At 38.5% G+C, this 19,512-nt stretch overlaps 1 protein-coding gene across 1 annotated transcript; it reads left to right on the forward strand.

Moving 5' to 3' along the window:
- Nucleotides 1-2,590: 2,590 nt before the first annotated feature.
- Nucleotides 2,591-3,694, forward strand: LOC6035592 (vacuolar protein sorting-associated protein 28 homolog). The gene is made up of 2 exons (XM_001845691.2): nt 2,591-2,739; nt 2,810-3,694. Exon 2 carries the CDS (start codon nt 2,857-2,859, stop codon nt 3,487-3,489), a length of 633 nt encoding a protein of 210 aa, XP_001845743.1. The 5' UTR covers nt 2,591-2,739; nt 2,810-2,856; the 3' UTR covers nt 3,490-3,694.
- Nucleotides 3,695-19,512: the final 15,818 nt, after the last annotated feature.

Below are 19,512 nucleotides of genomic sequence, written 5' to 3' on the forward strand. Positions count from 1 at the left end.
AAATTTAGGTATATATTCCTAAAAATTAGGAATAATAATGGTCCGCCATCTTGGATTATACCTAAATATCAGTAATTTTGGATACCTCACTTTTCCAGAAAATACCTCAAATTTAGGTATTTATACCTAGAAATTAGGAATAATAATGGTCCGCCATCTTGGATTATACCTGAATATCAGTAATTTTGGATCTCTCACTTTTCCAGAAAATACCTCAAATTTAGGTATTTATACCTAGAAATTAGGAATAATAATGGTCCGCCATCTTGGATTATACCTAAATATAAGTTATTTTGGTCCCCTCACTTTTCCAGAAAATACCTAAAATTAAGGTATTTTGGTTCTACAATTATACCTAAAATATAGGAATTCTCGTACTAAAACGCTATTAGTAATTTTATTACTAATAGCCGATTAGTAATAAAATAACTTATTGCAGTCAGGTTCGATTATACCTAAAAATTAGGAATTTATACCTAATGTCCGTTTTGCGTGAAAACAACAAAAAAGTTTGACAGCTGACTGACCTTCGCCGTCGGCAATGTCCGTATATTAAGAGGTCCGGCTGAAAACGTATTGGTCTAGTGTTAGTAAGCGAAAAAGTGTCAACATTCACGATGCCTCTAGTGATGACGTCATACCGCTCTGGCTTCCACAGGGCGGTATGGGGATTTGATGAAAAATGATATTTTATTTATAATTAATGCGTTTTTAGTATAGATTTGACAAAGTACAGACCAAGAAATGACATTTTAACAAAAATGGCCATAATCCAGAATAACCGGAAGCCCTCAGGGATGTTCCGACAGGGAAACACATTATGGAATCTTCCGAATTTGGGAAATGTGGATATCGATTTTCATGGTTTTCGATACCGCACAGGAAAATTGATTTTCATTCAAGGTGTTCATAATCTGTAATGAACTGGTGTCCTCAGGGATGATTCTACCTACGTCCTAGAGGTTCTGATGAGAGAAGATCTCTACAAAACGATGTAAGTTTCGAAAAGCAATGATTTCGACATAATCAACCACGATTCAGATTTTACATTTTATTTAATTCTCTGGTTCTCTGTAATACTTAAAAGATTAAAAGATCAGATTCGATAATTTCATTTATTTTTGAATTGGGAATCTTAACTGATACTTAAGTGAAACGTTTAGTTACGCAGTCAATTACAAAAAAGATGGTTCTTTTTGTGTTGATTAGTTTGAAAACGATTTTCGTTTTCCCAACATTTGTAGTAAAATTGAAAAGGATGCGGATCCTGCTTAACACCGAGCTGGTTTCTGTTGCTGCTGTTGTTGTGCCTTCCAGCTTAAAGTCTAATCTTTGCGCATGTTGTCCATGTCACGGAAAACGAACTTGTATTGTGTTGCGGACTTTTAGTTCAAAGCGATGACCAAGACCGAGTTGACGCGAACCGAGTCTGCCTCGGAACCGCGCAAGCCATCGCCAGAGGCCATTCCTCGAAAGCAACGAGTAGGGCATCAACTGCTGCCGGTAGCCCTACAACGAGTTCGCTCCCGATTGATCTCGGAGGCTAACAAAACTGGCAACGGGATGCTTTCCTTCACCTCGTCGATGCACTTCAGGTCGACAAGAACTAAACTCTTCGCCGGCCTTCTACGAGTCATCCCTGTTGTGGTCCAGCCGCAAATCCTTGGGCAAAAAGTCCACACCTCGTAAGCAGTGCCAGTAGTAACACGAGTAGTAGCGTAGGATGTTCGAATTAGCATTAACTTTCACAGCCCAAGTCCCAGAACCGTCGCCGACGAAGACGACGCCATCAGTTGCCAGGTAAACGGGTCCACCACCACCACCAATAAATGAACAACACCTCCGGCGGTAGCAGAATTTTCTGGCCGCCGTCACCGGTCATCTTGTTCATGGGCCAGACGCCGCCGTATTACGACTGCTCGAAGTGCATCACGTGCAGGGGCGCACCACGGCCGTGAAGGTGCTGCTGATTACATAGTAGAACCTGCTGCTGTTGCTACTGCTGGGGTTGCATCGAAATGTTCAGGAAGAAGTAGCTACGATCGGTTTCACCATCATTTCATCTATCAATGTTCCCAGACAGACATATCATATCGAATGGCTTCAACGGCTCAAAACTACAAAACTCACAAATGTTTGGCAACTGGTTGCTTCACGGCAACGGCCACTTCCTTCGCCATCTGATCAATTATCAGCTTCGTGCTCTTCCGGACCGAAACGCTTTTGTCCAAGCTACACGACCGGATTCCAGTTTGCTGTCACAGCTGAAATAAATTGGATGTATTTAGTTGATTTATCCTACTATCAACAACCAATTGTGTTTACCTTCTTGCTGAGCTTGTCATCCAACTGGCCAAACGTTCCGGCAGGTTCTACGCCGCACAGGTTCTTTTGAATCGGCTTAAAACTAAAATTTCTAAAATTCCCTTGCACTTGGCAACCAAAACAAACGGTATGACGTCACAGCCTTTCTGTTCTGCCAGTGCACGGAGGAAAATACAGTATAAAATTGTATTTCGTAACAAAACCGAGCAAATTTTTTTTCTATGCGTGCTCTCACTAATACAGCTATAGCAACATAGCCGTACCTCTTTAGAATGGATTACATTGCGAATGAGTCACTCTGAAAGAAAATCGTAAACAAGACGAGAATTTTTAGGATTTCTGTTGAAAATTGTGATTTTTATCGTTATTACAGAGTGATTTGGTTTCCTACGAAATACATTGGAATAATAAGCTGTAAGTACTCGAAAATCAACAAAAAGCAAGTGTTTTCATCCAATCAAACCCCAAAAACTCTCTCCCGCAGCACCAAATTCCCAGACGAGACCCGCCAGCACAAAGGGACACCCCAAAATGCAGGAAAACCGCCCGGAGCTGTACGAGGAGGTCAAGCTGTACCGGCACGCCCGCGAGCGCGAAAAGTACGACAACATGGCGGATCTGTTCGCGCTCATGTCCACGCTGCAGAACCTGGAAAAGGCGTACATCCGGGACTGCGTGACGCCGCAAGAGTACACGGCCGCCTGCTCGAAGCTGCTCGTCCAGTACAAGGTCGCGTTCAAGCTGGTCCAGGGCGACGAGTACCCGTCGATCGAAACGTTCGTCAAAAAGTTCCGCCTGGACTGCCCGGCCGCGCTGGAGCGAATTCGCGAAGATCGCCCCATCACGATTCGGGACGACAAGGGCAACACGAGCAAGTGCATCGCCGACATCGTGTCCATGTTCATCACGCTGATGGACAAACTGCGGCTGGACATTCGGGCGATGGACGAGCTGCAGCCCGAGTTGCGCGATCTGCTGGACACGATGAACCGGCTGTCGCTCATTCCGGACAGCTTCGAGGGCAAGGAGAAGGTCGGAACGTGGCTGGGAACGCTCAACTCGATGCAGGTCTCGGACGAGCTGTCCGAGGCGCAGGTGCGGCAGCTGCTGTTTGATCTGGAATCGTCGTACGCGGCGTTTAACAATTTGCTGCATTCGACATAAATTGCGAAACGGAACCGGGACCGAGAGACAGAGATAGAGAGATTGGAGGAATTGTTTTGCGCTGGGCTGCCATGCTAGAGATTGTTTTACGGAAATCGAGATACACTATAGTTGGGACTTTGAAGGAATCGCGTATAGATACATATTATAACTATTATATTTTACAGTGCTAGAAATATATCGTTTGTCGGATAAGAAAGTCGTATCCGTTGTTTTTTTTTTAATGCAAAGCGATCCCTAGCCCTGTACTGTCCTAAGAGAAGGTGAGCAATTCTCTACGAAATCGGCTGATTTGGCTCAAACTTTGTGGGGACCTTCCCTCTGACCAAAGAAGCTATTTTGTGTCATTGGTTCACCCATCCAAGTCTCCATACAATGTTGGCAGCTGCCATACAAAAATGGTACGTACAAATTCAAACAGCTGTAACTTTTGAGGGAATTTTCTGATCAATTGGGTCCTAAAATGAAGCTTAGATTGCTGATATTATTGCTTACCCCTATAAAGTTTATTTTTCTGAGTACAATGACCCTTTGTACGACCACAAAGAGTTTAAAATGGATTTTTAAATCAATTTCGAAAAATTAACCTCGCGGTCCTTCTTGACAGAAAAGCTCCTACTTGACAGCTCGTTCCAAGGGGACCATAGTTGATCCATCGAAAAAATGTTGTCTAGTCAAAAAAAAAATTGCATTAAAATGAAAAAAAGTGATCAGAAATGGTTTTTAATCGTGTTTTTTACAGTTGTACATAAAAATTTACATAGGGCTTTAGTACCCAATTTGGTGTCTTGGGCAAAGTTGTAGGTATTGTTGCGGACTATTATGAAAAAAATAGGTTTACGGAAAAAATGCCGATTTTTAAGCTAACTTTTTTTTTACAAAAACTTAATTTCCTAAAATACGTATTTTTGATTTTCGAGATTTTTTGATTTGTTTTAGGGGACCAGAACCGCAACCGAGACCGCAACTTTTGAGCCATAGAGAAGTACAGATCTTGTTCGGTAACTGGGCTGAGAACGTAGCCCAGTCACCGAATACTGCTCATTAACTGGGCTGATCAAAAAATCACGAAGGGACCACTGGTGCAGAATATTTTCCAGATGAAATATAAAAATAAAAGTTACTCAAACTTATTTACAATGCTTACTTTTCATATTCCTTAAATTGTGTCTTGAAATTAAATAAAAGTTTTGATTTTTTTTTTCATTTTTTGAACATTTTTGCATCCATTAACCCCTCGGTCATTTCGCTTTGTTTTGGTTTTTTGACGTTTGTCTGCTTTTTAACTGGGCTACGGCCCAGTTATCGAGCGCCCTGTTAAAAAGTAGCCCAGTTACAGGCTAGTATGGAGATCGGAAGGAAAGGGGTCAAGAAACAGCTTTACGAACAGCAGAGCAAAGGAGAGAGATCGTTTTCTAGGGGCTTTTCTTCACCCTCTTTGGCTTGCTTCCGCTGCTGCCCATTTGAAATTTTCCTTGACCGATTCCTTCCGAAGTGCATACACCGCGTACCAAACAACTACTGTATGGTCAAAAAATTTGCCGCCGAGTTATGATTTTTTGAAAACAGTGATTTTTGGAAAAAAAATCGAAATTTCACACAAAAAAAAAATTGAACTCATTTTTTAAGTGTAAAATTGAATTAGCTATCGAAAAGTACTTAACAGATTTTTTTTATTAAGGGCTACGTTTTCAAGATATAGCTACCGAAAGTTTGATTTTAGCGAAATATTTGCAGTTTTTTTTATTTTTTTAAAATAGTGACCATTTCCATTTTCCGCTGCGTTTCGGGATTCAAAACTTAAAAAAACAATAGTTTATAAAAGATCAAAATTTGTGATTTGATGTGATGACCAACAGGGCCACAAGGATGACCTACGTAGCGGTTGCCTAGAATTACAGTGACTCAGAGTGTCCACGTAGTTTGTGGATGGTCCCCTTAAATAGTTTTTAGAAGTTAAAAAATAACAAACTAGCTTGAGCCCAGTCACGAAATATTCTAGCAGAGCTGATTCTGTCAGAATCCTGCTAGAACGGTAGAACATTTCTGCTAGAATGCTGTAAGAATATCCAGCTCTGTAAGAACTCTGCTAGAGTCCTGCTAGAACGTCGTGACTGGGAGGTACTTGTCTGATCTGATACAGCAACAAAATTCACTAAAAGCATTCACTCAAATCGATTAGATTTCGTAGTTTTATTAGGTGTACGGACAATTATTTGACCTAATTTTTCACCTTTTTTCAGTAAACAATTTTTGTGTTTTTTAAGAATAAGTTTTTTTCAATGTATTGATCTATAAATGTGTAATTTTATGTACTTTTACATAAGAAAAAGTACGGACAAAAATTTGACTCACTGTTGTTTTTTCAGCATTATTTCAGTAACAACTAATTAAAAGAGGGAAACCCTAAAATGTAAACAAACTGAGTTTCCGTCAGAATCATGTAAAGCGAACAGACCTCATGATTCTAAAACACCCTCCAACATCTCAAAATTTCGAATTACTTAGTTTTACAAGCAAAAAACAAAAGGGCTAATCAAAAGGCTAATTTCATTCTTTTTTCGTTGGGGGCCCATTAGGGTGACAAGAAAAAATGATAATTTTGGAAAATTTCAAGAGATATCCCCTTGCTCATTTGCTCACCCCTAACATTTGAAACGGGCCAAACATTCAATATTAAGCCCGTTTCAAATGTTAGTCTTGATTTAAAATTTTTGAAAATATTTTTTTCGAAAAGATCGGAAAAGTTCACAAATGTTTCATACTTTAACATTGTAAATTGGACCATTAATTGCTGAGATATCGACATTAGAAAATGGTGGCTTGTTGGGGTGAGACTTAGAAAACATCAATTTTCCTGTTTTTCAACCTTTGCAGCAACTATGGGTCGTATCAGCAAAGTTCAATAAAGCAAAATATAGAGAATTTTCTCAGCTTTTCAAAAATATTTTTTTCAAATGTGGGCAAACATGGGCACTAATTTAAAAAAATGAAAAACTGCGACTATTTTCAAAAAGTTACCAAAAAATGGTTATAACATGAAAACGGAGCACTTTATCAAAAAGTCACTAAAGTACTTTTTGATTGCAAATTCGATTTTACATCGAAAAACTAACTTAATCCACCTATGTGGTTGGAGCCTTCCTCACTTATTACCCACAATGGCTGATATGATGGAATTGTACAAAAATTTCATCTATTTTTTTTTGAACCGGAACTAAAAAGTTCATAAATATCACTTAAGTGGCCATATCTCGAGACAGCGTTGCCAGATCTTCAATGTTTTGGACTCGTTGGAAAAGTCTTTTGATAACCTAACCACTAATGGGTCGGATGGTGGATCCGGACATAGTTTACATACATTTAAGTGAGATCCGGCTACAAAAAAAGTACATAAATGTCACTTAAGTGGCCATATCTCGAGACAGCGTTGCCAGATCTTCAATGTTTTGGACTCGTTGGAAAAGTCTTTTGATAACCTAACCACTAATGGGTCGGATGGTGGATCCGGACATAGTTTACATACATTTAAGTGAGATCCGGCTACAAAAAAAGTACATAAATGTCACTTAAGTGGCCATATCTCGTGACAGGGTTGCCAGATCTTCAATATTTTGGACTCGTTGGAAAGGTCTTTTGATAACCTAACCAACAATGGGTCGGATGGTGGATCCGGACATAGTTTACATACATTTAAGTGAGATCCGACTTCAAAAAAGTACATAAATATCACTTAAGTGGCCATATCTCGAGACAGGGTTGCCAGATCTTCAATGTTTTGGGCTCGTTGGAAAGGTCTTTTGATAACCTAACCAACAATGGGTCGGATGGTGGATCCGGACATAGTTTACATACATTTAAGTGTGATCCGGCTTCAAAAAAGTACATAAATATCACTTAAGTGGCCATATCTCGTGACAGGGTTGCCAGATCTTCAATATTTTGGACTCGTTGGAAAGGTCTTTTGATAACCTAACCAACAATGGGTCGGATGGTGGATCCGGACATAGTTTACATACATTTAAGTGTGATCCGGCTTCAAAAAAGTACATAAATATCACTTAAGTGGCCATATCTCGTGACAGGGTTGCCAGATCTTCAATATTTTGGACTCGTTGGAAAGGTCTTTTGATAACCTAACCAACAATGGGTCGGATGGTGGATCCGGACATAGTTTACATACATTTAAGTGAGATCCGACTTCAAAAAAGTACATAAATATCACTTTAGTGGCCATATCTCGAGACAGGGTTGCCAGATCTTCAATGTTTTGGACTCGTTGAAAAGGTCTTTTGATAATCTAACCAACAATGGGTCGGATGGTGGATCCGGACATAGTTTACATACATTTAAGTGAGATCCGGCTTCAAAAAAGTACATAAATATCACTCAAGTGGCCATATCTCGAGACAGGGTTGCCAGATCTTCAATGTTTTGGACTCGTTGGAAAGGTCTTTTGATAACCTAACCAACAATGGGTCGGATGGTGGATCCGGACATAGTTTACATACATTTAAGTGAGATCCGGCTACAAAAAAAGTACATAAATGTCACTTAAGTGGCCATATCTCGAGACAGCGTTGCCAGATCTTCAATGTTTTGGACTCGTTGGAAAAGTCTTTTGATAACCTAACCACTAATGGGTCGGATGGTGGATCCGGACATAGTTTACATACATTTAAGTGAGATCCGACTTCAAAAAAGTACATAAATATCACTTAAGTGGCCATATCTCGAGACAGGGTTGCCAGATCTTCAATGTTTTGGGCTCGTTGGAAAAGTCTTTTGATAACCTAACCACTAATGGGTCGGATGGTGGATCCGGACATAGTTTACATACATTTAAGTGAGATCCGGCTACAAAAAAAGTACATAAATGTCACTTAAGTGGCCATATCTCGAGACAGCGTTGCCAGATCTTCAATGTTTTGGACTCGTTGGAAAAGTCTTTTGATAACCTAACCACTAATGGGTCGGATGGTGGATCCGGACATAGTTTACATACATTTAAGTGAGATCCGGCTACAAAAAAAGTACATAAATGTCACTTAAGTGGCCATATCTCGTGACAGGGTTGCCAGATCTTCAATATTTTGGACTCGTTGGAAAGGTCTTTGATAACCTAACCAACAATGGGTCGGATGGTGGATCCGGACATAGTTTACATACATTTAAGTGAGATCCGACTTCAAAAAGTACATAAATATCACTTAGTGGCCATATCTCGAGACAGGGTTGCCAGATCTTCAATGTTTTGGGCTCGTTGGAAAGGTCTTTTGATAACCTAACCAACAATGGGTCGGATGGTGGATCCGGACATAGTTTACATACATTTAAGTGTGATCCGGCTTCAAAAAAGTACATAAATATCACTTAAGTGGCCATATCTCGTGACAGGGTTGCCAGATCTTCAATATTTTGGACTCGTTGGAAAGGTCTTTTGATAACCTAACCAACAATGGGTCGGATGGTGGATCCGGACATAGTTTACATACATTTAAGTGTGATCCGGCTTCAAAAAAGTACATAAATATCACTTAAGTGGCCATATCTCGTGACAGGGTTGCCAGATCTTCAATATTTTGGACTCGTTGGAAAGGTCTTTTGATAACCTAACCAACAATGGGTCGGATGGTGGATCCGGACATAGTTTACATACATTTAAGTGAGATCCGACTTCAAAAAAGTACATAAATATCACTTTAGTGGCCATATCTCGAGACAGGGTTGCCAGATCTTCAATGTTTTGGACTCGTTGAAAAGGTCTTTTGATAATCTAACCAACAATGGGTCGGATGGTGGATCCGGACATAGTTTACATACATTTAAGTGAGATCCGGCTTCAAAAAAGTACATAAATATCACTCAAGTGGCCATATCTCGAGACAGGGTTGCCAGATCTTCAATGTTTTGGACTCGTTGGAAAGGTCTTTTGATAACCTAACCAACAATGGGTCGGATGGTGGATCCGGACATAGTTTACATACATTTAAGTGAGATCCGGCTTCAAAAAAGTACATAAATATCACTTAAGTGGCCATATCTCGAGACAGCGTTGCCAGATCTTCAATGTTTTGGACTCGTTGGAAAAGTCTTTTGATAACCTAACCACTAATGGGTCGGATGGTGGATCCGGACATAGTTTACATACATTTAAGTGAGATCCGACTTCAAAAAAGTACATAAATATCACTTAAGTGGCCATATCTCGAGACAGGGTTGCCAGATCTTCAATGTTTTGGGCTCGTTGGAAAGGTCTTTTGATAACCTAACCTACAATGGGTCGGATGGTGGATCCGGACATAGTTTACATACATTTAAGTGAGATCCGGCTTCAAAAAAGTACATAAATATCACTTAAGTGGCCATATCTCGAGACAGGGTTGCCAGATCTTCAATGTTTTGGGCTCGTTGGAAAGGTCTTTTGATAACCTAACCAACAATGGGTCGGATGGTGGATCCGGACATAGTTTACATACATTTAAGTGTGATCCGGCTTCAAAAAAGTACATAAATATCACTTAAGTGGCCATATCTCGTGACAGGGTTGCCAGATCTTCAATATTTTGGACTCGTTGGAAAGGTCTTTTGATAACCTAACCTACAATGGGTCGGATGGTGGATCCGGACATAGTTTACATACATTTAAGTGAGATCCGGCTTCAAAAAAGTACATAAATATCACTTAAGTGGCCATATCTCGAGACAGGGTTGCCAGATCTTCAATGTTTTGGGCTCGTTGGAAAGGTCTTTTGATAACCTAACCAACAATGGGTCGGATGGTGGATCCGGACATAGTTTACATACATTTAAGTGAGATCCGACTTCAAAAAAGTACATAAATATCACTTAAGTGGCCATATCTCGTGACAGGGTTGCCAGATCTTCAATATTTTGGACTCGTTGGAAAGGTCTTTTGATAACCTAACCAACAATGGGTCGGATGGTGGATCCGGACATAGTTTACATACATTTAAGTGAGATCCGACTTCAAAAAAGTACATAAATATCACTTAAGTGGCCATATCTCGAGACAGCGTTGCCAGATTTTCAATGTTTTGGACTCGTTGGAAAAGTCTTTTGATAACCTAACCACTAATGGGTCGGATGGTGGATCCGGACATAGTTTACATACATTTAAGTGAGATCCGGCTACAAAAAAAGTACATAAATGTCACTTAAGTGGCCATATCTCGAGACAGCGTTGCCAGATCTTCAATGTTTTGGACTCGTTGGAAAAGTCTTTTGATAACCTAACCACTAATGGGTCGGATGGTGGATCCGGACATAGTTTACATACATTTAAGTGAGATCCGGCTACAAAAAAAGTACATAAATGTCACTTAAGTGGCCATATCTCGTGACAGGGTTGCCAGATCTTCAATATTTTGGACTCGTTGGAAAGGTCTTTTGATAACCTAACCAACAATGGGTCGGATGGTGGATCCGGACATAGTTTACATACATTTAAGTGAGATCCGACTTCAAAAAAGTACATAAATATCACTTAAGTGGCCATATCTCGAGACAGGGTTGCCAGATCTTCAATGTTTTGGGCTCGTTGGAAAGGTCTTTTGATAACCTAACCAACAATGGGTCGGATGGTGGATCCGGACATAGTTTACATACATTTAAGTGTGATCCGGCTTCAAAAAAGTACATAAATATCACTTAAGTGGCCATATCTCGTGACAGGGTTGCCAGATCTTCAATATTTTGGACTCGTTGGAAAGGTCTTTTGATAACCTAACCAACAATGGGTCGGATGGTGGATCCGGACATAGTTTACATACATTTAAGTGTGATCCGGCTTCAAAAAAGTACATAAATATCACTTAAGTGGCCATATCTCGTGACAGGGTTGCCAGATCTTCAATATTTTGGACTCGTTGGAAAGGTCTTTTGATAACCTAACCAACAATGGGTCGGATGGTGGATCCGGACATAGTTTACATACATTTAAGTGAGATCCGACTTCAAAAAGTACATAAATATCACTTTAGTGGCCATATCTCGAGACAGGGTTGCCAGATCTTCAATGTTTTGGACTCGTTGAAAAGGTCTTTTGATAATCTAACCAACAATGGGTCGGATGGTGGATCCGGACATAGTTTACATACATTTAAGTGTGATCCGGCTTCAAAAAAGTACATAAATATCACTCAAGTGGCCATATCTCGAGACAGGGTTGCCAGATCTTCAATGTTTTGGACTCGTTGGAAAGGTCTTTTGATAACCTAACCAACGATGGGTCGGATATTGGATCCGGACATAGTTTACATACATTTTAGTGAGATCCGGATATATGTGAAAACACATTTTTATACACAACTTTTGAACTACTTATTAAAACTTCAATCTGTATAAAACTCGATCTATGGGACCCTAAACCAAGTCGAATGCAACAAGTTCGGGTCAAATCGGTTCAGCCAGTGCCGAGAAACATGAGCTAGTTTGTTGGTCACATACATACATACACACACACATACACACACACATACACACAGACATTTGTTCAGTTTTCGATTTTGAGTCGATATGTGTACATGTGGGTCTACGATGTTTTTATACAAAGTTCATTTTTAGAGCAGGATTATAGCCTTACCTCAGTGAGGAAGGCAAAATGAAGTTGAAAAATTTTTGCGACCAATATTTCGATTTTTTGAAACAATTAGTACAGTCATCCCTCATATTCGGAACAGTTTATAGATCGGCCAATGTTCAACAAATCATATAAAATCGATAATTAAACATAATGATTTGCTTTTACCTTCATTTGAAAGCTTTTCTTGCGATCTTTCGATTGATGTATAGACCGGCTGTACATTTTTACGTTTTATATCAAGTTTTCAAAGAAAAACATTGACCCTTGAAATCCACAAATTCGGAACACTTTTTTCGTAAGATGTAAACAAACTTTTTTTCTCTCCAGGAGTACATATTTTTTTACAAAATAATGACTTTGCACTCTGAAACCAATAAAACTCATGCTTAGTTATGTTTTATGAATGGTCTACTAACATTTTTGTGAAAATATCAGTTGAATTCAGGTGTTCTATAATTGTGGGAGACACAATAACATCCCACAATCATGGAACAGGCAATTTGGAGGCAGTGTTTTGGTGCTCTAGATAAAATAGTCTGGAAATGCAGTTTTTGTTTAAAAAGTATTACTTTTACTGGTGAAAGAGCAAGAGAGTGTCCAAATAAAGGCCCTAAAAATAGCAGGGTCGGCAGGAAAGTTGCATTTTGCATTCTATTGACAAATTACGACAAAAGTGTTCCGAATTTGTGGGTGTTCCGAATATGTGGGATGACTGTATTGATTCAAAAAATCATAACTCGGTCAAAGATTTTTTGCCCATTCTGGAAATTTCAGAAAAGTTGGCATTTTATGTTCTCTAAAACATATCAAAAAATAAAAAAAAAATTAAAAATAGTGTTTTTTTGCAAATCAAGTTTTAGTGACAAAAAGTGAAATTAAAAATCAACAATTTTTTTTACCGTGCATAATTTTTTTCAGTGTAGTCCATATTCATACCTACAACTTTGCCGAAGACACCAAATCGATCAAAAGATTCCTTCAAAAGATACAGATTTTTGAATTTTCACATATCATTTTTGTATGGACAGCTGCCAAATTTGTATGGAAAATTAAATGGACAAACTAATGATGCAAAATGGCTTCTTTGGGCATACCGAAGGCACCAAAAAAGTTTCAGCCGGATTAAAAAATACAAAAAAAATCGAATGACCGAAATCTCAGAGAATTGCTCAAATATAATTTCCTGCAACTTTCTCAAAGGGTGCGAGAAGATCCGAGTTGATCCTGATGAGTTTTTAGCAATGCAATGAAAATAAATCGGCTGATATACTTGAAGGTATATAAGAGGTATTTAGAAAGTATATATAAGAAAATACACTTTACTAAAAAAAATCACCAAAAAATCAGGACCAACTCGGATCGTTTTGTACTCTTGGGCAAAGTTGGAGGGAATTGAATTTCCTACAAGAATCTCACACTTGGACAATTTTGGGCGAGACCCGCGTCACCTGGCAAAAAAAAATACTGAAACGATGTTTTTCTGCTAACATTTTTGCGATTTTCTCCATATAAACTTCAACTAGAATAAGCGACTTTGACCGATTTGGCTCAAAATTGACACAGATACTTATTTTTGCCTAAGGAATCGAGCCAGAGGGTATCCCAGATGTTGATTTATTTTTTATTGTCACCCTAGAGCCCATCCAAAATCCTTAAGCGATGTTTTCCCCCATACATTCCCGTACAAACTTCAACGATCTATCGGGGCCCTAACCATTACCCGGCACAGTTACTTATTTTTGTCTAAAGAATCGAGCCAGAGGGTATCTTTGGAGATTATCAAAAATGTTGAGTTTTTATTGTCACCATAGTGGCCATTTGCTGACCACCAAATTTCATGTGATCGATCAATTTCTTAAAGAATTGCTCAAAACTAAAATTAATTGAAAAATCGATTTTCAACGATTTTTTGGTCGCCCAGAAAAATCCGAAAAGAATATATTAAACGCGTAAATCAATCAATTATAAGGCAAACCATGCCATCACATTATCTAAAAGACCTTTCAATCCGTCGAGCTACTTGGTTCTGGTTGAGGCAGGTATCCCCATTACAATAAAAAAAGATGCGACTTTATTCGCACCTTTAGCATTGAAATCGATCTACGCTTCGATTGGCGTGGGCATTTTATACCGACTGCAATTTGAACCCGCGACTTCCACTTTGTCACATTTATAAGAAAGCGCGTCAATATATTTACAAAGAAGGCACCGCAATGAGTATCGTTTTGCATATATGCAGCTATGCAGCAGAGACACCGACGGCGACCACCCGGTTTAATACCTACTGATTTGTATTTAAGGACAGTCGGGCGGAAATAAATAAAAGCGCACTCTCACGGCAGCCGGATGGGATCTTGCCGAGTAGACACGTAGACGTCTATGTTATCCTTGGAGTTGGGCCAGAAATTTCCGTTTCGTTCCTGTGGCCGCAAACGACACCGGATTTAGTTGAAGGCGCTGCTGCGGTGTATCATTCTAAATCGATATTTTTAAAATGTTAACCGTGAAACCAGTTGTTTACTTTTGAAAATATATTTGTTATAAAAACATATGAAAAATAAAATCATCGACTAAAGCTTATTTCTCTGAGTACAGGATTTAAAATGGATTTTTAAAAATTAACTATTTGACTAGTACATAATTCAGTCTTATTATGCGTGAAATTGTCAAGTGACATCAGTTCGCTGTTTCAAATAAATATCTATCCATAGATCTCACTTGCAACTCGTCCCAAAATTGGGACAAGGTCCCACCCTTGAGTAAGATGTAATTAATACGCGTCTTCCAAAAATAACCCCCCACCGTCGTCGTCATCAAGAGGAGGAAAAGTGCAAGTGCAGTACGCAGCTGGTTGCGACGACACGAAATACATCCTAACTGCAGTCGGTCCCAGCATCCATCTCTCCCGCAGTCTCTGTCTCAAATTCACAAAGACGAGTCGACTCAAGGAGAACCGTTGCTGGTAGTACAAGCTCATTCATATACATGCGCGCGCTGAATTTGGAATGTGACAAGGTTCACTGTGAGAAATTCCTCATCTGAGTCAATCAGTGCAAGTTTATGTGTACTTTTTTTTCCTCTTCTCTGCCGCATTGCATGTTAGTAAAGTAAAGGGATGTAATTTTAAATAATAAAATTTACTGTTTAATTTGTGTAAACAAAATTATTTTATTTTCCGGTAGTTTAAAATTCTGTTTTTTTAGTAGAAAAAATCAAAATATTTGTATTTCAAAAGGTAATCAAAAATTTGTCATTTTACTCTTTTGACATACCAACCATAGGCGTTTCATACATAGGTGCGTGTTTCGAAGTCACAACATGCGTTGGACCTTATAAAGTTGAACCTCTAGTAGATAGAACGTACATGTTTCATTTGGAGATCCGGTTATTGACATTTTTCGCGCGCTCAGCTATCTAGGAGCTACACAGCTGGTGAGGTTGTTGCTGCAACGCGTTCGAACATACGTTATTCAAAAATCAAAAGTAAAGTCAAAACGCACACCAGTCTTGGGGCCCCGGTACCGAGAAAAAACTATGTCAAACCAGTTTTGTACATCGGTTGAGTAAAAATTGGTTAAGATTGGAAGAATTTAAGCTGTGAGCAAAAAATATAAGCTATCTATTGTTGAATAATAAACTCGAATCTTCTTGCACCCTTCGACAAAGTTGTATGAAATTGAATTTCCTACAAGAATCTCACACTTGAACAATTTCGGGTGAGAACTTCGCCACCTGCCTGAAACGATGATTTTCTCATACATTTTTTCGAATTTTCCCATACAAACTTCAACAAGCAAAAGTGATCCCTAAACCTTAACCGATTTGGCTCAAAATCGTTACAGTTGAGCAATTCTCTACCAAACCCGGAAGTGGAATATATTTGTATTTTTTTATTTGCCTCAAACTAATTAAATCAAGACTAGCATTTAAAATGGGCGTAATATTCAATGTTTGACCCTTTTAAAATGTTAGTTTTTTTTCGAAGAGATTCCAAAATTTCACGAATGTTTCATGTTGTTACATTGAAAATCGGACTATTAGTTGCTGAGATATCGACATAAGAAAATGGTAAGTTGGTTTGGTGAGACTCAGAAATCTTCAATTTTCGTGTTTCTTTTTCTTTAAGCGGTTGTATCTCAGCAACCCGAGATCCAATCTTCAATGTCTCTTAGACAATTGTATAGCAAATTTTCTGAACTTTTTGAAAAATTTTTTTTTTTTAGAAATGGTCACTCATAGTCACTATTTTTAAAAATAAAAAAACTACACATATTTCGCTAACATCAAACTTTCGGTGGCTTAATCTTGAAAACAGAGTCCTTTATCAAAAAATCTGTTCAGTACTTTTCGATTGGAAATTTAATTTTACTTCAAAAAATCACGTCGAATTTCGATTTTTCCCAAAAACCACAATTTTTTCAAAAAATTATAACTCGGCGGCAGATTTTTTGACCATGTTTCTCAATGGCTCAAAAGTTGCGGGTTTTGTCCTCTAAAACATATCAAAAATCTCGAACATTTTTTTTTACTGTGAACAGACACGGACCACTGCGACACTTGCGTATCTATTGTAGTATGATCTGTTCTCAGGTTTTCTGTTTTGCTGCTATACACAGCCTGCCGAACGATCGTCTTCCGTAGCGCTATTGTTTGAGCGAGACAGTTTTTGACGAATTATTCGAGCAGTTGCCCCCTCTCATTCCCCAAACCAATCACTCAATGCCATGCCACACGAGCACGAGAGACCGATCCGAAGACGTGGAGATGAGCTAGATTGAGGGGAAATCTCGTTTATTTTTGACCCATCTAGAGATCGTTACCGATCATATAGTCCAATCTTCAGCTCGAATTTTGCCTGAGAGCATGTGACCGAGTCGAAAGTAGCATTTGAAGCTCTTCTCTGTGTATTGCTGCAGAGTTCTTCAACGCTCAGACTCAGTCGCCAACAGATCGTCCGAGAGATTGGATGTGATGGGTTTTGGGAGGCTTGGGACTTGACAAATCAATTCCCGCAGCAGCCGAAATCCCCTCTCGACCGCCACCTACCCCTTTTGTCTCGCCAGATGGGTTTCAATCCATCGACCTTCCGCTTACAAAGCGAAACCCGTACCACTAGACCACGGGAGCTCGGCAATCTCGAACATCAAAAAAAATATGTATTTTGGGAAATTAAGTTTTTGTGAAAAAAGTTGATAAAATAATCCGAAATTTTTTTCCGTGTACCTATTTTTTTCTCAATAGTCCTCAACAATACCTACAACTTTGCCGAGCCGAACTTCCGGGGCCGTGAGGTTATGGGTTTCGCCTTGTAAGCGGAAGGTGATGGGTTCGATTCCTGTCTGGCTCGGCAAAGTCAGATCCCTTCAAAGAGTAAATCTGCTCACTGGGAATACTGACCGGTAGGGGATGGGTTTCGACTAACGGCGTGCTGGATTTCCAATCCAGAGGTCGTGAGTTCGATTCTCGTACCGGAATGATGAGGATTGAAAATATTTACGTACCATTTTTGTATGGACAGCAGCCAAAATTGTATGGAGACTTGTATGGGTGAACCAATGACACAACAAAGCTTCTTTGGTCATAGCGAAGGCCCCCACAAAGTTTGAGCCAAATAAAAAAAAAATAAAAATGGTTGAAATCGGCCGATTTCGTAAAGAGTTGCTCAGTTACTTAATTTTGCCAAAAGAATCAAGCCAGGGGGTATCTCTTGAGATTCTCCAAAATTTAAATTTTTCTTGTCACCATAGGGACGTGGCGTTACATCGTGCTGCCACCTGGTTTTTTTAAGCGCAAGACTGTAAAAGTGCTGAGTCATCGTCTAAAAATAGACGGCGTCCTATCTCGCCCAGCAAAATGAAGTCGATAAAGTAGTCGGTTTCGATGAGCAAAAGTGGAAAATGTGGTCTAAAAATAGCGACGCCATCCCCCTATTGAGCAGTTCTCCCAGATTTCGGTCATTCGATTTTTTTTTTGTATTTTTTAATCCGACTGAAACTTTTTTGGTGCCTTCAGTATGCACAAAGAAGCAATTTTGCATCATTAGATTGTCCATACAATTTTCCATACAAATTTGGCAGCTGATCATACAAAAATGATGTATGAAAATCCAAAATCTGTATCTTTTGAAGGAATTTTTTGATCGATTCAATATTACGCCCTTCTAAAATGTTAGTCTTGGTTTAAAAATTTTGAAAATACATATTTTTTTTGAAAAGATCGAAAAATTTCACGAATGTTTCATATTTTAACGTTGAAAATCTGACCATTAGTTGCTGAGATATCGACATTACAAAATGGTGTGTTGTTTGGGTGAGACTTAGAAAACACCAATTTTCCTGTTTTTAAACCTTTGCATGGCAATATCTCAGCAACTAAGGGTCGTATCAACAAAGTTCTAAAAACAAAATTTAGAGAATTTTCTCAGCTTTTCAAAAATATATTTTGCAAAAGTGGGCAAATATGTGCACTAATTTAAAAAAATGAAAAACTGCGACTATTTTCAAAAAAGTCACCTAAAAATGGATTTAACTTGAAAACGGTGCACTTTATCAAAATTTCACTAGAGTACTTTTTGATTGCAAATTTGATTTTACATCGAAAAATAAAGTTGAAAAATTTTTGATTTAAAAAAAAATCAGTATTGTTTCAAAAATTTATAACTCGCTCAAAGATTTTTTGCACGACCTGGAAATTTCTGAAAAGTTGGCATTTGATGTCCTCTTAAGCATATCAAAAAATAGAAAAAAATTAAAAATAGTGTTTTTTTTGCAAATCAAGTTTTAGTGACAAAAAGTTAAATAAAAAATCACCAATTATTTTTTTTACTGTGTATCATTTTTTTCCAGTGTAGTCCGTATCCATACCTACAACTTTCCGAAGACACCAAACCGATCAAAAAATTCCTTCAAAAGATACAGATTTTTGAATTTTCATACATCATTTTTGTATGACCAGCTGCCAAATTTGTATGGAAAATTTATGGACAAACTAATGATGTAAAATGGCTTCTTTGGGCATACCGAAGGCACCAAAAAAGTTTCTGTCGGATTAAAAAATACAAAAATTAAAATTCAAGAAAAAATACCGATTTCGTAGAGAATTGCTCCATTATGTAAATAACAGTTGACATTATTTTGCTTTACTGTACTTTCTCGGTGAACTTAAAATTCTTAAAAGTTGAGGTCTCACTCCAGCTCGAACTTCAATGTCAGCTCCGACTTCCTCGCTCTGTGAAAATAATAACAGTTTTTGTTATTCACATTTCAAAAATTCTCAATAAATAAATCAATTCCCTTAGAGAATATAACTAAACTTAAAAAAAAAACAACTTTCAAAAGTTTATTTTATCAGATTAATTTAAGCTTAAGGATCCCATTTTATGGTTCAATAAATGACCACGATTCAATTGGTCAAAATTA

Source organism: Culex quinquefasciatus, chromosome 3 (genome assembly GCF_015732765.1).
Source record: "Culex quinquefasciatus strain JHB chromosome 3, VPISU_Cqui_1.0_pri_paternal, whole genome shotgun sequence".
Taxonomy (NCBI): Eukaryota; Metazoa; Arthropoda; class Insecta; order Diptera; family Culicidae; genus Culex; species Culex quinquefasciatus.

Excerpts from the sequence above, each read along its gene's own strand:
- LOC6035592 (XM_001845691.2), top strand. The coding sequence starts at position 2,857 with ATGCAGGAAAACCGCCCGGAGCTGTACGAGGAGGTCAAGCTGTACCGG.